Source organism: Oryctolagus cuniculus, chromosome 4, assembly GCF_051225735.1.
Source record: "Oryctolagus cuniculus isolate XC-2025 breed Fujian yellow rabbit chromosome 4, ASM5122573v1, whole genome shotgun sequence".
NCBI lineage: Eukaryota > Metazoa > Chordata > Mammalia > Lagomorpha > Leporidae > Oryctolagus > Oryctolagus cuniculus.
This window is the reverse complement of record NC_142870.1, coordinates 150,276,698-150,297,043: the sequence shown is the minus strand read 5'-3', so window position 1 is coordinate 150,297,043 and position 20,346 is coordinate 150,276,698. Positions and strand designations below refer to the sequence as shown.

At 43.4% G+C, this 20,346-nt stretch overlaps 1 protein-coding gene across 6 annotated transcripts in view; it reads left to right on the top strand.

Moving 5' to 3' along the window:
- The window catches only part of COL6A6 (collagen type VI alpha 6 chain), a 318,899-nt gene that overhangs the window by 248,893 nt on the left and 49,660 nt on the right, over nt 1–20,346 (top strand). For 5 of the 6 annotated variants that reach the window (XM_089332262.1, XM_089332263.1, XM_089332260.1 and 2 more), the window contains 5 exons: nt 2,521–2,586; nt 4,570–4,623; nt 10,939–10,974; nt 13,380–13,442; nt 15,374–15,436. In XM_089332262.1, coding sequence (XP_089188388.1) covers nt 2,521–2,586; nt 4,570–4,623; nt 10,939–10,974; nt 13,380–13,442; nt 15,374–15,436 — 282 coding nt within the window. Of the gene's footprint in view, nt 1–2,520; nt 2,587–4,569; nt 4,624–10,938; nt 10,975–13,379; nt 13,443–15,373; nt 15,437–15,701; nt 16,344–20,346 lie in introns of those variants that run through there. The other variant, XM_089332264.1, reaches the window with a different exon arrangement.

The following is a 20,346-nucleotide window of genomic DNA, read 5'->3' as shown; positions in this document are numbered from 1 at the left end:
TCTCTTTCACCATCTGAACTTTATGTTTTCGGTTATTAAAACATTTTAATTTATTTTCACTTCATTTGAAAGACAGAGATAGCCGGTGCCATGGCTCACTAGGCTAATCTTCTGCCTTGCGGCGCCAGCACACCAGGTTCTAGTCCCGGTTGGGGCGCCGGATTCTGTCCTGGTTGCCCCTCTTCCAGGCCAGCTCTCTGCTGTGGCCCGGGAGTGCAGTGGAGGATGGCCCAAGTACTTGGGCCCTGCACCCCATGGGAGACCAGGAGAAGCACCTGGATCCTGGCTTTGTATCAGTGTGATGCGCTGGCCGCAGCGCACCGGCCACGGCGGCCATTGAAGGGTGAACCAACGGCAAAGGAAGACCTTTCTCTCTGTCTCTCTCTCTCTCACTGTCCACTCTGCCTGTCAAAAAAAAAAAAAGAAAAGAAAAAAAAAAGAAAAGAAAGACAGGCAGAGATAGAGATAGAGATAGAGATAGAGATAGAGATAGAGATAGAGATAGAGATAGAGATAGAGATAGAGATAGAGACAGAGATAGAGATATAGGGACTGACCGAGATCTTCCATCGACTGACTACCACCAAATACCTGCAACAGTGAGGGCTGGGCCAGGCCAAAGCCACGAGCCCAGAATGCAGTCCTGATCTCCCATGTAGGTGGCAGGGACTCAAGTACTGGTGCCGTTACCAGATGCCTCCCCCACTATTAGCAAGAAGCTGCGTTGGAAGAAGAGGCAGTACTCCAGCCCAGGCACTCCAATATGGATAACCAGCATCCCAAGCAGTCTTAGCCACTAAGCGAATTGCCCACCCCCGTTATCCTAACTTTAGTGCATAACAGTTCTTCCCACTCATTTGGGCATGTGTGAATCTCAAATCTAAGACAACTCTGTGTACTTCATTAAGTGTAGTTCTAGTGGATTATTAATTAGGGCAAAACTCAGGAGATAAAGATTGATAGAATAAACAGAGCACACATATGATCGTGTTATTTACAGGAATGCATGCAGATGGTACAAATTTGCTGAAAATCTCAGCCTACTCAGATTGAATCTGTGATCACATGGAAGTTCATCTGGTTGTTTGGAGTTTCCCATTTTTACTGAAATATGTATTCTTTTAATCTTGCATCTGCAGAAAACTGGCCTAACTGGTCACTGTTAGAATCCATGTTTAGTCATGAGCATGTCCAACAGCGCTCTTTTGTCAGGTTGCATAGCTATGGGAAAACTAACCAAGTCCCAACCTACATTGGCCAAGCAGCTGTCCACGAGAAGTTGGTGTGGTTCTGTAAAATGTTCTGATGTGATCCTTTCTTATGTGACTTCCTCCACCAAATCCTTTAGAATTGGGTAATCATAAGGGGCTGACATGTCTAGTGGCATAAAACTCTGGGCTTACATTCCCTTTTCCCCACTTGTCCCTTTTCACCAAAATACAGTTTTCTAATGTTATAATTTAAGTATACACTACTTGGTTTTTAGAGACCGATACTTAAATATAGGGAAGAAAAAATAGAGAAAATTCTTAATTTTATGTATACTTTAGTAATATCGGTTATATCAAATAAATTTCAAGTCCATCTCTTTGATCCCTTTAATCTATAATCTCTACCACTGAGGAAAAACTGCTTATTCAAAGAGTTTATTACATATCTGGATCAATGATGTATCTCTGTTGGTGATTGCAAATTGCTTATTGATTGATGAAGGCAATCTGGGCTGCTGACAGTTGACAGCCCAGCAGCTGGCACTCCATGGAATTGGATAATTATTGTCCCTTCTCAGTGTAGGGAAGCATTGACTGAATCAACCAGCTCAGTCAACTGTCTCAGCCTAGACAGGGTATGCATTGTCCCTACTACTCAAAAAAGAAAGCCTTTGGTTTGGGCCACTAAGGATAATGTTCCAGCTCTGTGCCCATTTTGACTGAGTTTCTGTTGGAACATTTCCTTGACTACTAGAGAAAACTCATGATTCCAGAATTTCCTGAAATCTAAAACAAAAAAAAAAAAAATGAGGGTGAGTTTATGGGACATCAAAGCAAAGTAAGAGTGGGCGCCAGGGGCAGTCCTCAGCATCACTCAACGTTTTCCCATTCCTACAGTGGGGCAGTGCCAACAATTTGCCTTCTCCCAAGGGCAGGGGAGAGTGAGATCCACCAACCCTGAAGTGTGAACAAAGTAAATGTAAAAGTGGCAATAGCAATAAGAGGTCCCTCCACACCTAGGACGACACTGCCGTCCATCTGAGCCGCATCACCCTGGCTTCCTTTGGCTCTGCCTTCCACGCTGAGTCCCCGCTTTCTCCCCACACGCTCACCTGAGATCTCTGTGATCCCTCTGCTAACACCAAGCACAGGAAGAAAAGAAAACTTCTAAATCGTCTGAAATTTGAATCTGTTTTCAAGTGTCTTGTGAACTTTTTGAGGGACAGTTAAATGCATTATGCTTCAGTTATATTTTAAGGAGAAATGTTCAAAACCTATTAACTTTCTTCTCTCATTTTCTACTTCTCAGGGAAATCCTGGAACTGACAACAGCATAGAAGGACCCAAGGGCTCAAAAGGAGAACCTGGAAGACAAGTAATTAAGTGGGCATTTGCCAGGAAGCTTGTAAAATGACGATGTGGGTGCTGTGAGCTCAAGTTCTTAGTGATTGAGTACAAGACGTCTGATACATAACTTGGAATCAAAGTGGATAGAGTTGGTATAGAAAAACTATTGTGGCCGGCGCCGTGGCTCAATAGGCTAATCCTACGCCTTGCAGCGCCAGCACCCCAGGTTCTAGTCCCGGTCAAGGCGCCGGATTCTGTCCCGGTTGCCCCTCTTCCAGGCCAGCTCTCTGCTATGGCCCGGGAGTGCAGTGGAGGATGGCCCAAGTGCTTGGGCCCTGCACCCCATGGGAGACCAGGAGAAGCACCTGGCTCCTGCCTTCAGATCAGCGCGGTGCGGCGGCCATTGGAGGGTGAACCAACGGCAAAAGGAAGACCTTTCTCTCTGTCTCCGTCTCTCTCTCTCACTGTCCACTCTGCCTGTCAAAAAAAGAAAAAGAAAAAGAAAAAGAAAAAAGAAAAAGAAGAACTATTGTTAGGAGCACAGTGATCTTTCACTCCTCCTTGTCTGTGAGATTGGAGAAACATTTTCTTCTTCTGCCTCTAAATGTATGATGACTGACTTTTCCACACACTTGAGGTCTTCCTTCCTGAAGAGAAACATCAGAACCCTTACTTGAAAAATAGGGCAGCTGGGGCCAGTGCAGTGGCGTAGTGGGCTAAGCTTACGCCTATGGCCCGACATCCAATACAGGCACCAGTTCGTGTCCTGGGTGCTCTTGTTCTGATGCAGCTCTCTGCTGTGGCCTGGGAATGTAGTGGAAAATTGCTGAAGTGCTTGGGCTCCTGTACCCACATTGGAGACCTGGAAGAAACTCCTGGCTTCAAATCAGTCCAGCTCCAGCCATTGTGGCCATTTGGGGAGTGAACCAGCGGATGGAAGACCTTTCTCTCTGTCTCTTCCTCTCTCTGTAATTCTACCTCTCAAATAAATGGATAAAATTTTTTAAAAAATAAATAAGATAGAGCAGCTGATGACAGAACCATGGTAGCAAGGGCTCCTGGCCTTTCTAGTAGCCAGAGGACACATACACTAATAAGACATCATATGATCAGTAGGATATGACAAAAAGAACAAGAACTGGTAGATTTCGATGACTCACAACCTTAAGGCAAGTCTCCTGAGACAAATCCCATGAAACCCCACAAGATGCAGTCTGTTTTTAGGATTTTAAAACATGGTTATCTAGAACCTGTATGTCTCTGGATCTTCCTGATGAGAAACTTCCCTCGATGGTCCCTCCTGGGGCAGAAGTCTGATGGGGTAGAAAGAGTTTTCTCTGAGGACAGGCTGACCTCGTGATCTGTCCTGCCCCAGATTTGCAGCCTTGGATCACTTCCTAAAAATCTCATTTTTCTCACCTGAGGAACTGGGTGAATAGCCTACTTCTGGAAGTTGATGGCTGTGGTGGGAATTAAGGGCCACATCAGAACCGTCTGCAAATGTTACTGGGCACTGTTAGTAAGTGCTAATGTCAGTCTCCTAGGAGACTCATATTATTTTCGGTACTTTTGTGCCCTGGGGAGACTTGTTAGTTTTATGAGGTTTCAATCATAGTAGGGTATTCATCTACACAGGTTAGCCAAACAGAATAGGAAATCCAAAGGTAGAAATCCAAACATGTAGTAGCGACCATACCTGACAGGTGGGAATCTTCCATTAAACCCACTGTGGTGACAGTGGGGATAGTTTGATTTAAATACTCTGTGGCTGGTGCCCCAAACGCAAGTTCCACAGCGGTGACGATGAGGGAAAGACAAGTTAGCAGGTTGTCCGGTCTTTCTTCTTGACTCCCATGGACATGAGACTTATGACCCGTGGACATTGACGCCACGTTCCAAGGGAAGATACCCAACATTCGTGTGGACTTGGTCCCTGAACCACAAGCTGAGGCTAAAGAGCACTTGCCAGTGCTGTGTGGTCACTGCCATCATCTGTCTGTTCCTTTGACAGGGCAGGAGAGGCTGGCCGGGCGCCCCTGGGACTCCAGGCTCCAGAAGAAAGACGGTAAGAGCCCTTTAGACCAGGGTCCCCTCTGTTGTGGTAGTTTATACCGTGATGAAAATGGCTGGCTGACAGGCATCGGTGGGATGGTCAACTGCCTCAGGAAAACCCACTTAGCATTTATCCCAGAGTAAAACAGGCCAGGGACTCAGGAAGACCCCTGCAGTGGAGGTAGGAAAGTTGTGGGAGAAATTACCCATCAGGGAGACAGCTGCGCAAAGAGACCACAGATGGCCAGGCAGGGGAAGAAGTGTGGGTCTGGGTTCCTGGCTATGCTGTCCAAGATCACCAGTGATGTCGTATGAAGTCTGCACTCAGTTGCTGTGCCAGGTTCCATGGCTTTTAAGAAAAATCAGGGCAAAAAAGAAAGAAAAGACATTCCTGGTTTGGGCATATTCTTTTTTTTTTTTTTTTTTTTGGTTGATTCTTATTTTGTTACTTGATTTACTTTGTTATTTTTGCAATGAGCATTTTAAAATGTTCTATGCTTGGCTGCATAGAAAAGCACAGAGATTATAAATAAACTCTTTATCCAATAAGCAAAGATGCCTTTAATGAAATCTGCTTAAATGCCTGCCTTAGGGTCCTAAATTAGGCCTGTCTTATGTCATTTTACAACATTTTCTTTCCATTATTTATTTAGTTGTCCAGGCTTCTTTGACTTCCTCCACCTCTCCCCAAAATATGAAATGTCTTAAAATTGCTGGAAAAGTGATTTGCTAATGCTGGGTTAACACAGATAAAGAAATGCATTTGCTGTTCATTTCACTTTCTCAAAGGGTGTAGCCAGCTTACATACCCCTGGAAAGTATTTATGATTTAAAAAAATATTATCCAGGAAATCTTGGCACATGAGGATGTGCTTTTAGTATTTTATAGCCTCTAACGGCTAATGCAATATCACCACATATCATTATTTATACCACACAAGTCCTCAGCAATGCAGCCCCAAGTGTGAGTTACAGATTGAGCCAAGTCATTCAGGAGGAGAAGCAGGAGTTCCGGCTGAGAATGGCAAAGTAGAAGAGTTTTTTTTTTACACTTCTTAGTGCAATTCACCAAAAACAACAGACATTAAAAATAGAGAAACAAATGATAACCACAAGTGATGACAACTACTAGCCAACTATGTTTAAGTCTGGACCTTGATGAGGAAGGACTTAGAGCTCTGACACACACCAGCTCAGACCTCAGACCTCAGTCCTCAGACCTCAGGTCAGGATCAGATTTCTCTGCAGCTACTGCCCTTGTCCTGAAGGAGCTGTGAACACAGTTCAGCAGAGGGGCAGGAAGAATGGGAAGCTGAAAAGTGTTCCCTTGTATTGTCTGCAACCAGCAACCAAGGCCATGCTGCCTGCAGAAGCGATGAGGTGGGAGGAACAAACTGTGAGCCACCCACTGTGAAATCCATGGCTCTCTTCAGTGCCAACAGGTTAGCCAGGTGTGGCCCTAGGGTAAAAGGCAATTCGTTTACTAAGAAAATGAGACAACACATGAATGAGAAAGCTGCTGGCCCAGCTCCAGCTGTTGAGGCTATACAAAGAGTGTACCAGTGGATGGAAGATTTCTCCCTCTGTCTCTGTTACTCTGACTTTTCAATTTTAAAAATAAATCTTTAAAAAAAAAAACAGATCTATTGATCTTTATTAATGAGATAACTAGCACTCAGGATCTAGGCCTAGAAGCTGCAATGCATGGTGAAGGAAACCTTACAAGCAAGGGGCAGATAAACCCTCATTAGAAGAGGAGTTATTCAAGAGAAAAGTAGAACCCTGGCAAGTAGTTCTTCAAACTTTCAAAAGTTCAGACATTATTACTGTTTTAAAAAGTTCAGAGGATGCATTTTACATGATAAAGTGATCATATTAAGTGTGTAACTGATCATATAGATAGGATTAAGTGTCAAAGGGATCACATAAATAAGACCAAGTGTGTGGTTATAACAATAGATAGAATTGAGAAGGAGAGAAAGTTCCAACATGGGAAGCAGGCCGCACAGCAGACTCATAGAATGACAAATGCCCTAAAGAGCACTCTGACCTCAGAATCAGCCCTCAAGGCATTCAAATTTGGTTGAAAAGCCCATGAGAGCATTTCAGGCATGGAAAACCATGACATGGTGGCAAAAAATGTTCTGCCTGAAGGATCTCTGTGAGTGAGACTGCAGTGGAAAGAAGGGGCCATCAAAGAAAGATGTACTTTTCTCTGTAGGGAGAAGAGAACTTCCACTTTGCATATGGTCCTGTCTAAATACTGACAGAGTTTGTGGACTCAAAAGGCTTCCATAGCCTTGGCAGCTTATGTCAAGAGCCTCAGGTGGTCATTGACATCAAAAATAAGAGTGTTAATTGTTAAATCAACAATAGGAGTCACTGTGCACTTGCTCCCCATGTTTTGGACCTCTGTCCTTAATGAATTGTACTATGACAATTAATGGTAAAACTTGTCTTCAAATAGTACTTTATACTTTGTGTGTGTGTGTGGGTACAAACTGTTGAAATCTTTACTTGATATAGAGTTGGTCTTCTGGATATAAAGTCAATTAAAAATGAACCTTAATGAAGAATGGGATGGGAGAGGGAGTAGGAGGTGGGATGGGAGTCAGGGTGGGAGGGCAGGAATGGGGGGAAGAGCCACTATATTCCTAAAAGCTGTACATATGAGATTTGTATTCATTAAATAAAAGCCTTCTAAAAAAAAGTTCAGGGGATGAATAAGACAATAGAAAATTAAGACAGGAAGCTGGTGATGCTTGGGGCAAGATAGACAAAAATGGTTGTTAAGATTAATAGAAATGTTGCTCGCTGACAATCCTATTCCTCTGTCTTATGTTTCTTCTGTTAAATTCAAGGAAAATTAAATGTAGTATTTAATTTTAAAAGCAGGAATTGTATCCTTTTTAATCACTGTCCCACTGTTCAGAATTCTGTTTGTAAAAATTCATTAAAGGATGTGTGGTCAGAAATCATGATTACCCAGTGTCAATGATGGTAACTTCTAGATAGAGGATCTTGGGTGAGTTCTATTTTGCGTCTTCTCTGCACTCAAATAGTTAAAAATCAGAGTATATAATTTTTGTAGTAACAGCAAAGTCATTCTTGTAGGAAGAGGAAAAACTACACTCTTCACTGCAGAACTGCAAATGTATTTAGACTGGGAGTACTGAGGACTCAGGGTAATAAGATATCTATCTACTGAACTGAAAGTGATCGGAGGATGTGTCATGTGAGGAAATAAACCACATGGACCAAGTCTGAGCTTGATTCATTCACCAACTATTTATTAAACGCCTACAATATATCAGCAACGCCACTGACTACAAGAGCAAGGAAAGCAATAAGAGATGACCTCCCTCAAAGAGCATGATTTCTCAACTTCAATACTGTTAATACTTGGGTTGCACAATTCTCTGTTGTGGGAGCTGTTTTGCATTGTAGAATGTTAATTTTGTCCCTGGCCACTACCCGCTAAGTGTCACTGGGACCCCCAACTTGTGACAGTGACAGATGTCTCTAGATATTGCTAAATATTCTCTGGGGAAGGTAGCAAAGGGACTGTGGAAAACAGTTGTTGTAGAGAGAGACAGACTGGTTCTCAGTGCTGTGCTGGGAGACTGCAGGGGGCAGTAGGGTGAGGGGCAAAGAGAAAAGATAGGGTCAGCAAGCAGCAGTGCTGCGGCGGATGGGGAAGACGGAAGGATTGGCTGTTTGTGGACCAGACTTTCCTGAGAATTAGAATAGAGGCTAGCGCCAAGGACAGCGAGAAGCAACAACAGTCTCAACCAAAGCCTGCTTTCATTCCCATTCATTCCAGGGGCTGTCACTTCTGCTTTGCCTTTCTTGTCTCTCTTGGCACTGCCGTAAAGGCATGGTATTTGCTCTAGGACAGTGGTGCATCGTTGCAAATGAGTTTGCCATGATGACCCAGTATCAATGTGAGGTTTTATCATTCAGGATAGCCTACTTTTCCTTTGGGAACTCTGTCCCAAACCAGTTCTCACCTGTTCAGGAAACTGAGCCCTGGTAAACACCCAGAAAGCCAGGCTGTTAGGGGACCATGGGGTGGGTACCCTGTTCTGGGTCCTCTCCGTCATGGTTCCTTTTGGGGAGATTGTCTTTCCTTCCTATCTGTGTTTCCTCTAAAGATAAGGCAGGCTGTCTCCCTGTGTTGCCAGACATTGGCGAGTGCTGGGGCAAACCGTTAAGGCAGGGTAATCTTAATTAGAGGGATGTAATCTCGCTCACATAAAGTATTTGAAAATATTAGGCGACATCATCTGCGCAGTTTCCTCCTTTTCTTTCCGTCTCTCACGTCCACCCAAGGTGTCTCTCCCGCGACCTTCATTTGGGGCTTAAATCCCAAGCAGCCATTCCCAGAGGTGTTAGATGATGACTCCTGCAGATGCTTCTGTTACCTGTGGGTGGTGGATTCCAGTCTCACCCCTGCAGGAGACTTATAAACCCCTGGCCATAACAGGAGTCCAGTTTTTCTCACCCCCGCCCAGCCCCGCACCTCCAAGGGAGCGCGAACTCTCCAAGTGTGTGCTGTGATAATTCATTTTAATCAAGCCTTAAGGACACAAGAGGATGAGTGTTTAGTGATGTTTAAGACACAGCGCCCGTGACCCAGGGGAAGACCTGTGAGTAGGAAGGTCTATACCATGTCCCTCACAACACAGCAGACTGGGCGTGCTCTGTTTTGCCTCCTGTACCATTCCTTTCAGCTTCTTGTACTCAGCAAATGCATCCACTTAAGCCCAGGTCTGACCATGTACATTTCCTGCTCCAGAGCCGCTGTGGCTTCTATTAAATGTAGCAGGAGCCTTCAACCCAATGCTGTTAGCCTCATAATTCTGCTACTTCCTACTCTTCTCACACTTATGACCAAAATGGCCCACTGCCATTACCAAATACGCTTATTTCCCTGAATCACCTGGACTGCGCCCTCTGCTGGAAAGACTTCTTACCAGGCTCAACCTTTAAGGCTCCTACTCATGCTCTGAAGCCCATCTCAAAAATCCCTTCTTCTGGAAAGAGTCTCCCAATTTGACCAATTGGATGTGATTGCTTTCTGTGAAATCCACATCCTTATCATTTCCATTCTTAGGACACTCGCCATACTCTGCCTTGTATATATTTGTGGTGCTTATCTCCTCCCCTGAAACCCATTGACTGAGAGTTGCCCAACATCAAAAAGACTGTGTGTGTGTGTGTGTGTGGTTTCTGTCTGTCATCCTTATGCTCCCATGGTTCCCGGCCAGTATGCTTTGTGCATGGGAGATATTTTTCTGAATGAAACTGAAGTAAAGTGAATCAGAACAGACAAACTCTGTGTTAAAGGAGTGGAAACAACTACTTTTCCTCCCTCTGATAGAGAGGATTTAGACTTCCATGGGAAGATAAGTAGTCAGTATTTTAAAGAAATATGCCACTCCCCACCACCTACCGGCACAGTCTTTTATTGATACCAACCAATTTTGACTGAAATACAATTAGCAGAATTTAAAGTCTGCAATACTGGCCTTTTGGAACATCTCAAATTTCTACAAGACATGGTTATCTGACGTTCACTGCATTTTGCAAATCCTGAATGTCCGACTTGATATAACCTTACTGAGTGTTCCTAAGTCAAACAACAAATTGTCACTGTCTCTTGATATCCTGATCTACGAAATAGTGATCTAGAATATACCCAGACCCCTACCCTTACATATGGGGTAGGAAGAAAAAATCCACTTGATTGTTACAGTATCATTATTTTGATTAGATATTTTATTAACTGAATTGAGTACATTTGAACGCTTGGGATGATTTTTTTCAGTACCGACAGATAAGTGTATTATTTGGCTTTTTCAAAATAACAGTTTGACCATCATTAATTTCTGGGCTGAATCTATTATGAAACTCATGGAGTCAATTTTTTTTTTCTGTTTTTCCTCTGGCCTCCTGCCTCTTGGCACTCTGTTCCCAGTTTCTGGCTTACTTGGTAGTGCTTGGGGAAAATAAAAAGAAATAAAAATCTAATCAGTCAATTTTGCAGCTTGTGAATAGCTCTAGTAAAAGTTGAGTGGAGGACAAATTATTGACCACAATCTGTTTTCCTAAGTGTCTTTAGACTTCAATTGTTTATGATTTCAATTGCTATGGTCCTAGGATACAAATTCAGAGTTAGCAATGTTTTGCTTTCACGGTACAGTGGATAGTTGAATGTGTCAGGCACTTTGTGGGAACTTTTATTTATGTCAGTGCTTTGCTAGCTTAAATATAAAAAGCATTTTTTTTCTGAATTAAAGATATCCACCCTTTCCTCCTATTTTAGGCAACTCGTGGCAGAAGGGGTCAGACAGGTCCACAGGTAAGATGATATTTTTTCTTAACTCTAAGTGATAAATATTTCTTGTCTAGTCAAGAACTGGAATAATAATGGCTCTATAAAATCTCTTCCAAGGCTAAAATTCTTCCTGATGATGGAATAAAATTTTGGAAAACATTCAGGCTACAATTTCAAAAAATCAGATCTTAAAATACATATTTGGGAACTTTCAATTTCAAAAACATAAAAATTCATGACCAGACACAGAATTTGGCCCAATTATTGTTAAATTTAATTTTGTTTGCATTTCAGGAACAAACTCTAGCAACTCAGTAGGAGACCTTTCTTTCAGATTTTTGATCAATTAACTATGAAACTTGCAATTTGCATAAAATCCCTTATAGACTATGAATATAATAAGCCCTAATAAAAATCGGATATTCTGGATATTTTGTTCAAAAACTATATCCTATTCCCTGTGCATGTGTTGGTGGTAAATTGCAGAAGCTCAATGAACATACAGTGTTTATGGAAGAGCAGTTGTGAGTTCAAATTCTACAAAACACACATCCCCAAATTAAAATACAATGAGGATAAATATGAAAATACTTCAAAAAAAGTCATTATAAACGGAATTAAAAGATTTTTATTTTGGTGCAAAAAAATTGAAATTCATGGAGTGTTTTTTTTTTCAAGATATGCACTTTCTGTGAATTTATTTATTTGACAGAGTTAGACAGTGAGAGAGAGAGAGAGACAGAGAGAAAGGTCTTCCTTCCATTGGTTCACTCCCTAAATGGCCGCCACGGCCGGCACTGTGCCATTCCGAAGCCAGGAGCCAGGTGCTTCCTCCTGGTCTCCCACGCTGGTGCAGGTGCCCAAGCAGTTGGGCCATCCTCCACTGCCCTCCCGGGCCACAGCAGAGAGCTGGACTGGAAGAGGAGCAACCGGGACTAGAACCTGGTGTTCATATGGGAAGCCGGTGCCGCAGGAGGAGGATTAACCAAGTGAGCCACGGCGCCGGCCCCTTCTGTGAATTTTTAAAAGATCCCTCATGCATGGATTTCAAAATTTTTGCATCATAATAAACTTATCTTTTAATTCTATTTTCTACATACAAATTTCTAAAATTTATTTGTATTTATTTGAAAGAGAAAACTTCCCTCTGCTGATTCACTCCCTCAAGTGCTCACAACCCTGGGCCTGGTTGAAGGCAGGACTTCAGAACTCAGTCTCCGCTTTGGGTGACAGGGACCCAGCTCTTTGAGCTACCACCTACTGCCTCCCAGCATGCAAAATAGCAGGAAGATGGAGTGGACAGCAGAGCCAGAACTGTAGCCCAGGAACTCCTTTTTGGGATGTGGCTGTCTTAAGCAGCGTCTTAACTTCTGCACCAAATACCTGCTCCAGTTTTCCTCAATTTTTTGAAGCCTTCTTGCAACAAATCCACTCTTGGTCACATCATGATAAAACTGCAGAATGTTAAAGTATTTCTTCTAATTTAAAGAGCATAAAAAGACTGTTTTATTCATTAAATGAATGACAAATTACATTGCATCAGAGTTCTATTCAACAGTAATACATATCAGAAAACAGCAGAGTAATACCTTAGCCATGCAGAGGAAAAATACTAGAATATCCTGATTGCCCAAATTAAATCTTCATAAAGCTTCCTTACTTATCCTGCGTCACTTCTCAGGCAGTGTCCAAGAACAATGCAAAGAGAATGTTTAACTTTTTTGTTTTTTCAAGATTAATCTACTTATCTGAAACATTGAGTTAAGAAAGAGAGGGAGAGACAGCGAACTTCAAATTTACTAGATCATTCCCCAAATGGCTATGATGGCCAGGCCAAAGCCAGGAGTGTCCCACTTGGGCAGCAGGGGCCCAAGCACCTGGGCTGTCCTCTGCAGCCTGCCCCCTACCTCATGGTACACAAGCAGGGAGCTAGATCAGAAGTGGAGCAGGCAGGAAGCGAACTGGCACCCATAAGGGATGTTAGCTAGCTATGCAGGCAGTGGCTTTGCCGCTATGCCACAATGCCAGCCCCCAAGACAGTGCCTAACTTTTGACCTTTAGATATTCCATCTATTTGAAAGTAAATATAATGTTTTAAGAGATAATGGTATGGAGATGTTTAAAGAGAATGTAAGTAAGTTGTGAGGTCTCTTAGGCCACATACCCAAGTTAGATACAGTATAGTACAAAGGAGTTTGCATATGTATGAGAATGCCAGGAAATACAGTAACATACCAGGTGTGGTCTTCTCTACTTAATGAAATTATAGGTTTTGTTTTCTTTGTATTTGCCTTTATTTTGCACATCACATTTTTGTGCGAAGATCTTGCATTCCCATTGTGATTGAAAAATACATGTTTATAACCTTGCATGCAAAAGGAATAATTCTCAGGGGACAGTGTTAACAGGTTGGGTTTTTCTCACCACAGGGAATAACGGGCATCCCGGGCCCAGCTGGACTCGAAGGCTCCCAGGGACTTAGGGGCCCACAGGTACGAATCACGGTCAATCAGGGTGAGAAAATGTGAAGTCTTACAGCCTTCAAAGTCCTTTGCGGAATTACAGATTCCAGGGTAATACAGCAAGGAAGCTGCATGGTCTGGTCTTGTGCCACACTTGTTCTCCTTGCTCTAAGTGTTGTCTCAGTCCAGAGATGAGAAGAGGGTGAACCTGCTGGGTAGCAGTCTCTGTACACGGGGCTCTGGGTAGTTACGGTACTCCAGGGAGGCTCTAAGCCAAGAGAATGTCGAGCCTCAAGCCTGCAAATTGTGGTCAATTTAGCAAGTAATAGCCTGCAGTATAGAAAACTTGGCTCCGTTCTAGGAAAGAATTGTTCCAAACAGAGCTGGAGTCTTCCACGGGGTGATCCATAGCATGGCGCTCGGCCTGTCCCTTCTAGCCCACTTCTCCGGGGAGCTGCTTGGAGCATTTTTTCCTTTCCAAAGAACAAGCCATGGCTGGCTGTGTCTGCTGGTCACAGGAGGGAGAGGAAGCAAGTGCCAGGGATGGTGAAGCACAGCCTAAAATAACAGTGAGAAGGGAAGGGAAGTCCCAGCAAATGCCGAGAGGAAAGAAAGAAGGTCCAAACACACAAAAATGATTTTTTTTCCTCTCCAGACTTAGTTTTGAAAGCCCTCAAAATGACTGTTTGGACTATGCAGAACAATGGCCCCATTACTTCGCGAAGCCTTGATCCACAAATGAAAGTAGCTAAGCTGTGTTGGCAGCTGCGCACACCAGAGTCAGACACAACACCGTTAGGCATCAGAAGGGAGGTTGTGCCCGTGTCCAGGAAGGATTTCAGGGCAGTACACGTCTCTCCCTTGGTCGGCTCCCTCTTTCCAGCTTGGCTGTTTTCTGTCTGTTGCTTGCCAGCTCAGGAAGACTCACTTTTCTTGCTCTCAAGTGAGCAATATTTGCCACTTGGTTTGTGAAGAAACTTTATCTCATGCTTAACAAGTCACCCTAGCATCACTTCTTCTGTTTTGTAGACTCTTATTTTTTTTCCTGTGACATAATTTTAAAGGAGAAGCTCGAACTCAACACAGCAGGAGGGGTTCTCTGTATAAACTAGAGAAGCCACAGCTAATAGGCAACTGGGTATCCCAGAGGTGGAGCAATCTAGATCTTATCTTTTTTTTTTTTTTTTTTTTTTTTTTTTTGACAGGCAGAGTGGACAGTGAGAGAGCGAGAGAGAGAGACAGAGAGAAAGGTCTTCCTTTGCCGTTGGTTCACCCTCCAATGGCCGCCGCGGCCGGCGTGCTGCGGCTGGCACACCATGCTGATCTGATGGCCTATCCGAAGGCAGGAGCCAGGTGCTTCTCCTGGTCTCCCATGCGGGTGCAGGGCCCAAGCACTTGGGCCATCCTCCACTGCACTCCCGGGCCACAGCAGAGAGCTGGCCTGGAAGAGGGGCAACCGGGACTAGAACCCGGTGTGCCAGTGCCGCAAGGCAGAGGATTAGCCTACTGAGCCACGGCACCGGCCTAGATCTTATCTTACCACGTGCCCTATCTTGTTCAAGACCAGGTTTAGTATACTTGTTGAATAGAAAGCCTATAAAAATACTCCAGCTTCAGATTTTTATAATTAAGGATTTCTCTCTTTTTAACATAAGAAACAGGGATTTGGATCATGAAGATGTTTAGGATAATGAGAAAACAATTCTGAAGAACTCAACTGTGCAGTCTTTCCTCCAAGCCCTAGTCACTCGGACCATGAATGCCCAACCACCAGCATTTCCTGTTAGACCATGGAGTCCCCCACAAGATAAGGGAGACCTCAAAAGATCAAGACAGAATCAAAGACATTGTTGGAACTCTTTCTCCAATTTCTGTCTATGTGACTGACTTAGCGTTTCTGCCTTTAATATTCAAGTGTTTTCTTTTAGGAAGAAAATAATGCTTTAATTCTATGTGTTTAGGGCCGAAGAGGAGAGGCTGGTGTGAAAGGAGAAAAAGGAGATCTGGGAAGCAAAGGCCCCCAGGTAGGTAATGAAAACGTGTCTGTGGCTTTGACCTTGGTTCACGGCACCTGCCTTTGTGGTTACGCCCCACAGCGGGAGTTCTTGCCTGCTGTAAATGAGCAAAGTGTGTTAGGTTTGGCTTCAGTGCTCAATGTGGTGCCCACACCAAACCCTGGTCCCTCTTGCAGAGCAGGCTGTCCTGTCGGACACGTGGGGTGAGGATCATTTCAGGCTCTCGTCTGGGCTGCTCAGCCTCAGCTAAGAATTTCTCCTCTGTGTAACTCAGGTCAGGTCACTCCCCTGAGTCCATCCTCTCGGGAACTCACACAGCCCTACTAAAACTGTCTTCTGGAGCGCTCCTCAACCCGGCTGTGCGTGAGAATCTTCTGGAAGACTAAGAAACCATCTGCTACGGGGCCCGTGCCCGGAACACTTGAATCAGAATCCCCAGAAATGAGGCCAGGGTGTCAGTAATTTTGAATTCTCCCCCAGTGATTTTAACATATATTTTGGGCTACCAATTTCTGTCCAACGTCAGCACCTTCCCAACTTCAAAGCATGGAAGAATCTCCTAGAGAACTTAATAAAACGGATTCTGATCCAGGAGATCTGGGACAGAGCCTGGGACTCTGTACTTCCAAGCAGCACTCAAGAGACTGCCAATACTGGTGGTCTCTGGAACGGACTTCGAGTGGCCAAGCCTTACCTGACCTGGTCTTTGCCTTCCTGATATTACAGGATACAAGGGCACTTCCAAAGTTCATGGGAAATGGAGTTAAAGGTAAATTAATTATGGTGCAAAAGACTTGAAATCCATGTATGTGAGAGATTTGTCAAAAGGTTCGTGGGAAAATACACATTATGTAAAGACCATACACAGCATTCAACATTGTTTTTGCACCAAAATAAATGCATCCTTTTCACTCCATTTTCCGTGAGTTTTTAAAAAATATTCTCCTCTATTTACTTGTTTGGCTGTTTGCCCATTTCCCCTTCTGGAATATAAACTCCTTGAGAGCTAGGCTTTCGTATTGATTTACTGTACCCCAGAACAGCAGCACCTAGTACAAGCGGAGCTCAGCACATATTTGTATAACAAATTAAATGAATGAGACAGAGCTGAGAACTGCATTCACCACTAATTAGCATAAAAGGAATCCATGACTTTGTCTCCATTGGTTAAACTGGGCAGAGGCCCAACCCTGAAGTAGTTAACACTTATCATAATAGTTCAAAGCATATCAACTACTACTCATGAAGAATTTTCATTCCCAATTTTGATGAAGATCCACCTTAAAAAAGCATGAAAATGGTAGAACTAAATTAATGCAAACTATTTTGCATTCATACCCTGGAATCATCGAAAGCTTGATGGCATCGTAAATGGAGATGGGGGGGGGGGGGACGGGAAACAACAGCAGCAAATGCCAAGGACAACATACACCAGGTGATTAGCTCATCTGTTTATATGAAAGACTGAGATACCACTGGGTTGAAAGCTGAAGGTCTTGGTATTTCTCTCCCTCTGGAATCCAAAACTGTATCCAAGTAGCTGTTACTCAAATTTAAGTTTTCCATTGGCCCTGGAGCATACCTCTGTGAGTCCCCTCTAATCTCACTTTGGCCAGGATGGGCACAGTCATAAATCATTCAGTGTCTTGGCATTGCCAGCATTAGTCAAAAGGCACCACTTTTCTGTACTCTATCTCTTCCATTTATCTGGCTGCAAGCACACTTTTCTTTCTCTGCTTGCTTTTCATGAAATACCCTTGTCAACACACTGAAAAGACCATTTCAAAGACGTGCTGAATATTTGTGCTCAATCCATGATCAGTGAACTCTCAAAATTGTTTACAAAGGAAAACCAGAAAGGTAAACACAATTGGATATACAGGACAGTGTTATTCTTTAGTGGCTCTATAAATCCACTGTCATAGGCTTCATATCACTTCACTGCACACAAGGACCAGCCACTCTAGAAGAATAACACGAGTGCTTGCTATTTGTGGGCTGCAAAGTTTTGCTTTAGTTGCAGCTTTTAGAAAAAAGGGGGATGTGATTTGATTTCTGTTCACAGTGTTCTGAAGGCTCAGTAACTTACACAGTGTCAGGGGCACTCTGGATAAATCAGATGTGCTACTGCAGTCGGGTCTATGGCTATGCTACCAAGAAATACAGGTCTTCGCACAGTGAAAAAGAGGAGCGAGCTTTGAAGGGAAGAACATATCCTTTTGTTCTTTCTTTTGTTCCCTTCTTATTTGGTTTACCTCAAGGTCCTACCCCCAGTGTAACCAATGTCTAGAATAAGAATGGAAAATCAGATACAAAATACTAACTTCTATTGGAGTTATGAGTGTTCTATGTGTTTCTTGGTGAAACAGTCACTAATGGCACTCATGATATTGTTAAAGGAGAGGGCTGGTGTTGGTTCTTGCCCCACGTTGGCAATACTAGTGAGCAAAGCAGAAGCTTTACTGAGAGCAGGGAGCCTCCTGATGCAGCCATCAGGAGGCAAAACTCTGGGGCAAGAGTTGCCAGCACAGTTGGAACGTGCAGACTCTTTTATCACATAAAATGGCGCCAAAAATGGTGTGTAACTCTTTGATTGGCTAGTTTAAGAGATAAGAACTTTGTCTAATCAGTGGGGAAGAAAGGATCAGGGAAATACACACTTTTGATAGGTCTGTGCAGACAGGGGTTAATAGTCACTCAGGGAGATAGGGAGAGAAATTACTGCCAATCAGCAGCTAAGGGATAACAGCCAATCAGGGAGCCAGGATAGAATTTGTTGTCCAATCAGAAAACAGTGGGTCTTCTGGGGTTGGGGGGGGCATCATTGGGTTATCTTTAGCCCACACCTGGTTTTGCTAGGAATGAAACTAAGTGCTGTTAAAAGCCACCCCTAGGAGGGAGCAGACATTTTTCTTTTACTTTTGAAGGGACCTTGCTCCCTTGGTCCATTTTTAGCAGGGACTTTACCTAACTGCCTGTTAACCCATCTAACTCTCGCAGTGCTAAGGGAGGTTGGAGATGTTCAGTACAAATTTTGAGTATGCATCAAATGTCTGCTGTCTTCCTTATAAAGGATGCTAAGCGGTCAACAGCAGGAGCTGGAGTGAAACTGCCCGGGTGTGATTACTGACTTTGTACCTTACTAGCTGTGTGACTTGGGGAAATTTATTTAACCTTTCTGCCCCTCAGTGTTCTCCATGTAAAATCAGAAGAGCAGTAGTAGCGACCTCATTGGATTTTTTGTGAAAATGAAATGATTTAATATGTATTGGTGCTTAACACATCGCCAGCAATAGGAAACACTGGATAAATCCTTGTTTTTACTACTACATTGTGTCAACATTACCTAATTTAGTGGGACAGTTAATGCCCAAAGTATTAAGATCTTCATTTCGAGGAAGGCCTGATGGTTATATAACAATATACAATTGTTGAGTTTCATCGTTCTGTGTAATCAAAGTTGGATGATCCGTCAACTGTTCCTTTTACTCATCTGACGGACATTTCCTCTGTGCCTTCTGTGTGTCAAAATCTATCCTAGGATCAAAGGGTCACTCAGATCCAGATCCCAGCCTCAAGTACATCCAGTCTCATAGTAGAGACTCACACAGACAAGTAATTGAGATGTTATATACTGAATGTTAAAAGAGAAGTGTACCCAAGGTATAGTTATGGCAGAAAATGGTGAATTAGGTGAGGAAATGAATGGATTATGTTTTGCAGGATGAGACATTTTCCAGATAACCAAGGGAGAGGCAGGTGTTCAGGAAAAGGAAGCCTGGTACACAGATAGTAGAGCTGAGTTTGATGAACTATGTCTCATTCAACATGTTTAGAGCACAGGATGCATGGACAAGCATTAGAAGTCAAGGGTAAGGTTTATCTCAAGATTGGCCTTTTCTCAGGTATTTTGTGGTTTCTTTTGCATTAGCTAACTACTAGCTGGGATATTTGGTTTTTTTTTTCTCAGATTTAGCTCGTATCTCTTACAGAAGCTGAGTATTTAATCTCCACATTGCTTCCCAGCTTCATATTTGCTGGTTGGGAGTTTTTGCAAAGGTTTATCCTCATGCAAATAAAAATAAGTGGCAAGGATTACATGTGAGAAGAACCTGTACCTCTTGCCTCTGCCCTGTTTCATTCAACGTCAAGGAGTCCTTGACTATGTCCCCAACAGTTTATCCCAAATTCTATTGTAATCTCTTCTAATCAGAGGCTGTCTAAGGACAAGTTTTGTTTTGTTTTAAAGATTTATTTTATTTATTTATTTGAGAGGCAGAGCTACAGAGAGAGGGAGAGACAGAGAGAGAGCTCTTCCCTCTGCTGGTTCACTCCCCAAATGACTGCAATGGCTGGGGCTGAACCAAGCCAAAGCTAGGAGCCAGGAGCTTCATCCAGGTCTCCCACATGGGTGAGCAGACCCAAATACCTGGGCCAGCTTCTGATTTCCCAGGCACAGTAGTAGGGAGCTGGGTAGGAAGTAGAGCAGCCAGAACTCAAATGGGTGCTCATTTAGGACGCCAGCATCGCAGTGGTGGCTTAACCTGCACCACAACACTAGACCCAAGGACAAATGTTTTAAACATTTTAGCTCTAAACACCTCCATTCTCTCTTCACTTGGCACAACTTCCAAGGGATACATAACTCTCAACCCAAGTCCCTATATTGGGGGTTTGATCTGTCCCCCACCTCCTGCATTAAATTTGGAGATCCACATTTTTAGAACTCTGATCTGGACTGGCACATGGATGGTAACAGTTGAGAAATCCTGTCCCAAATACGCCTGTGGGACCAAGTTAGATTTAGTTTCAATTTTGTTTCATTCTCTTATTAACAGAATGATTTGGGGGCAAGTGCCTGGAGAACCAGTTTTTGATCAAACAGTTGGGTTAGTAATGTGTATCTAACTGTAGGGTTG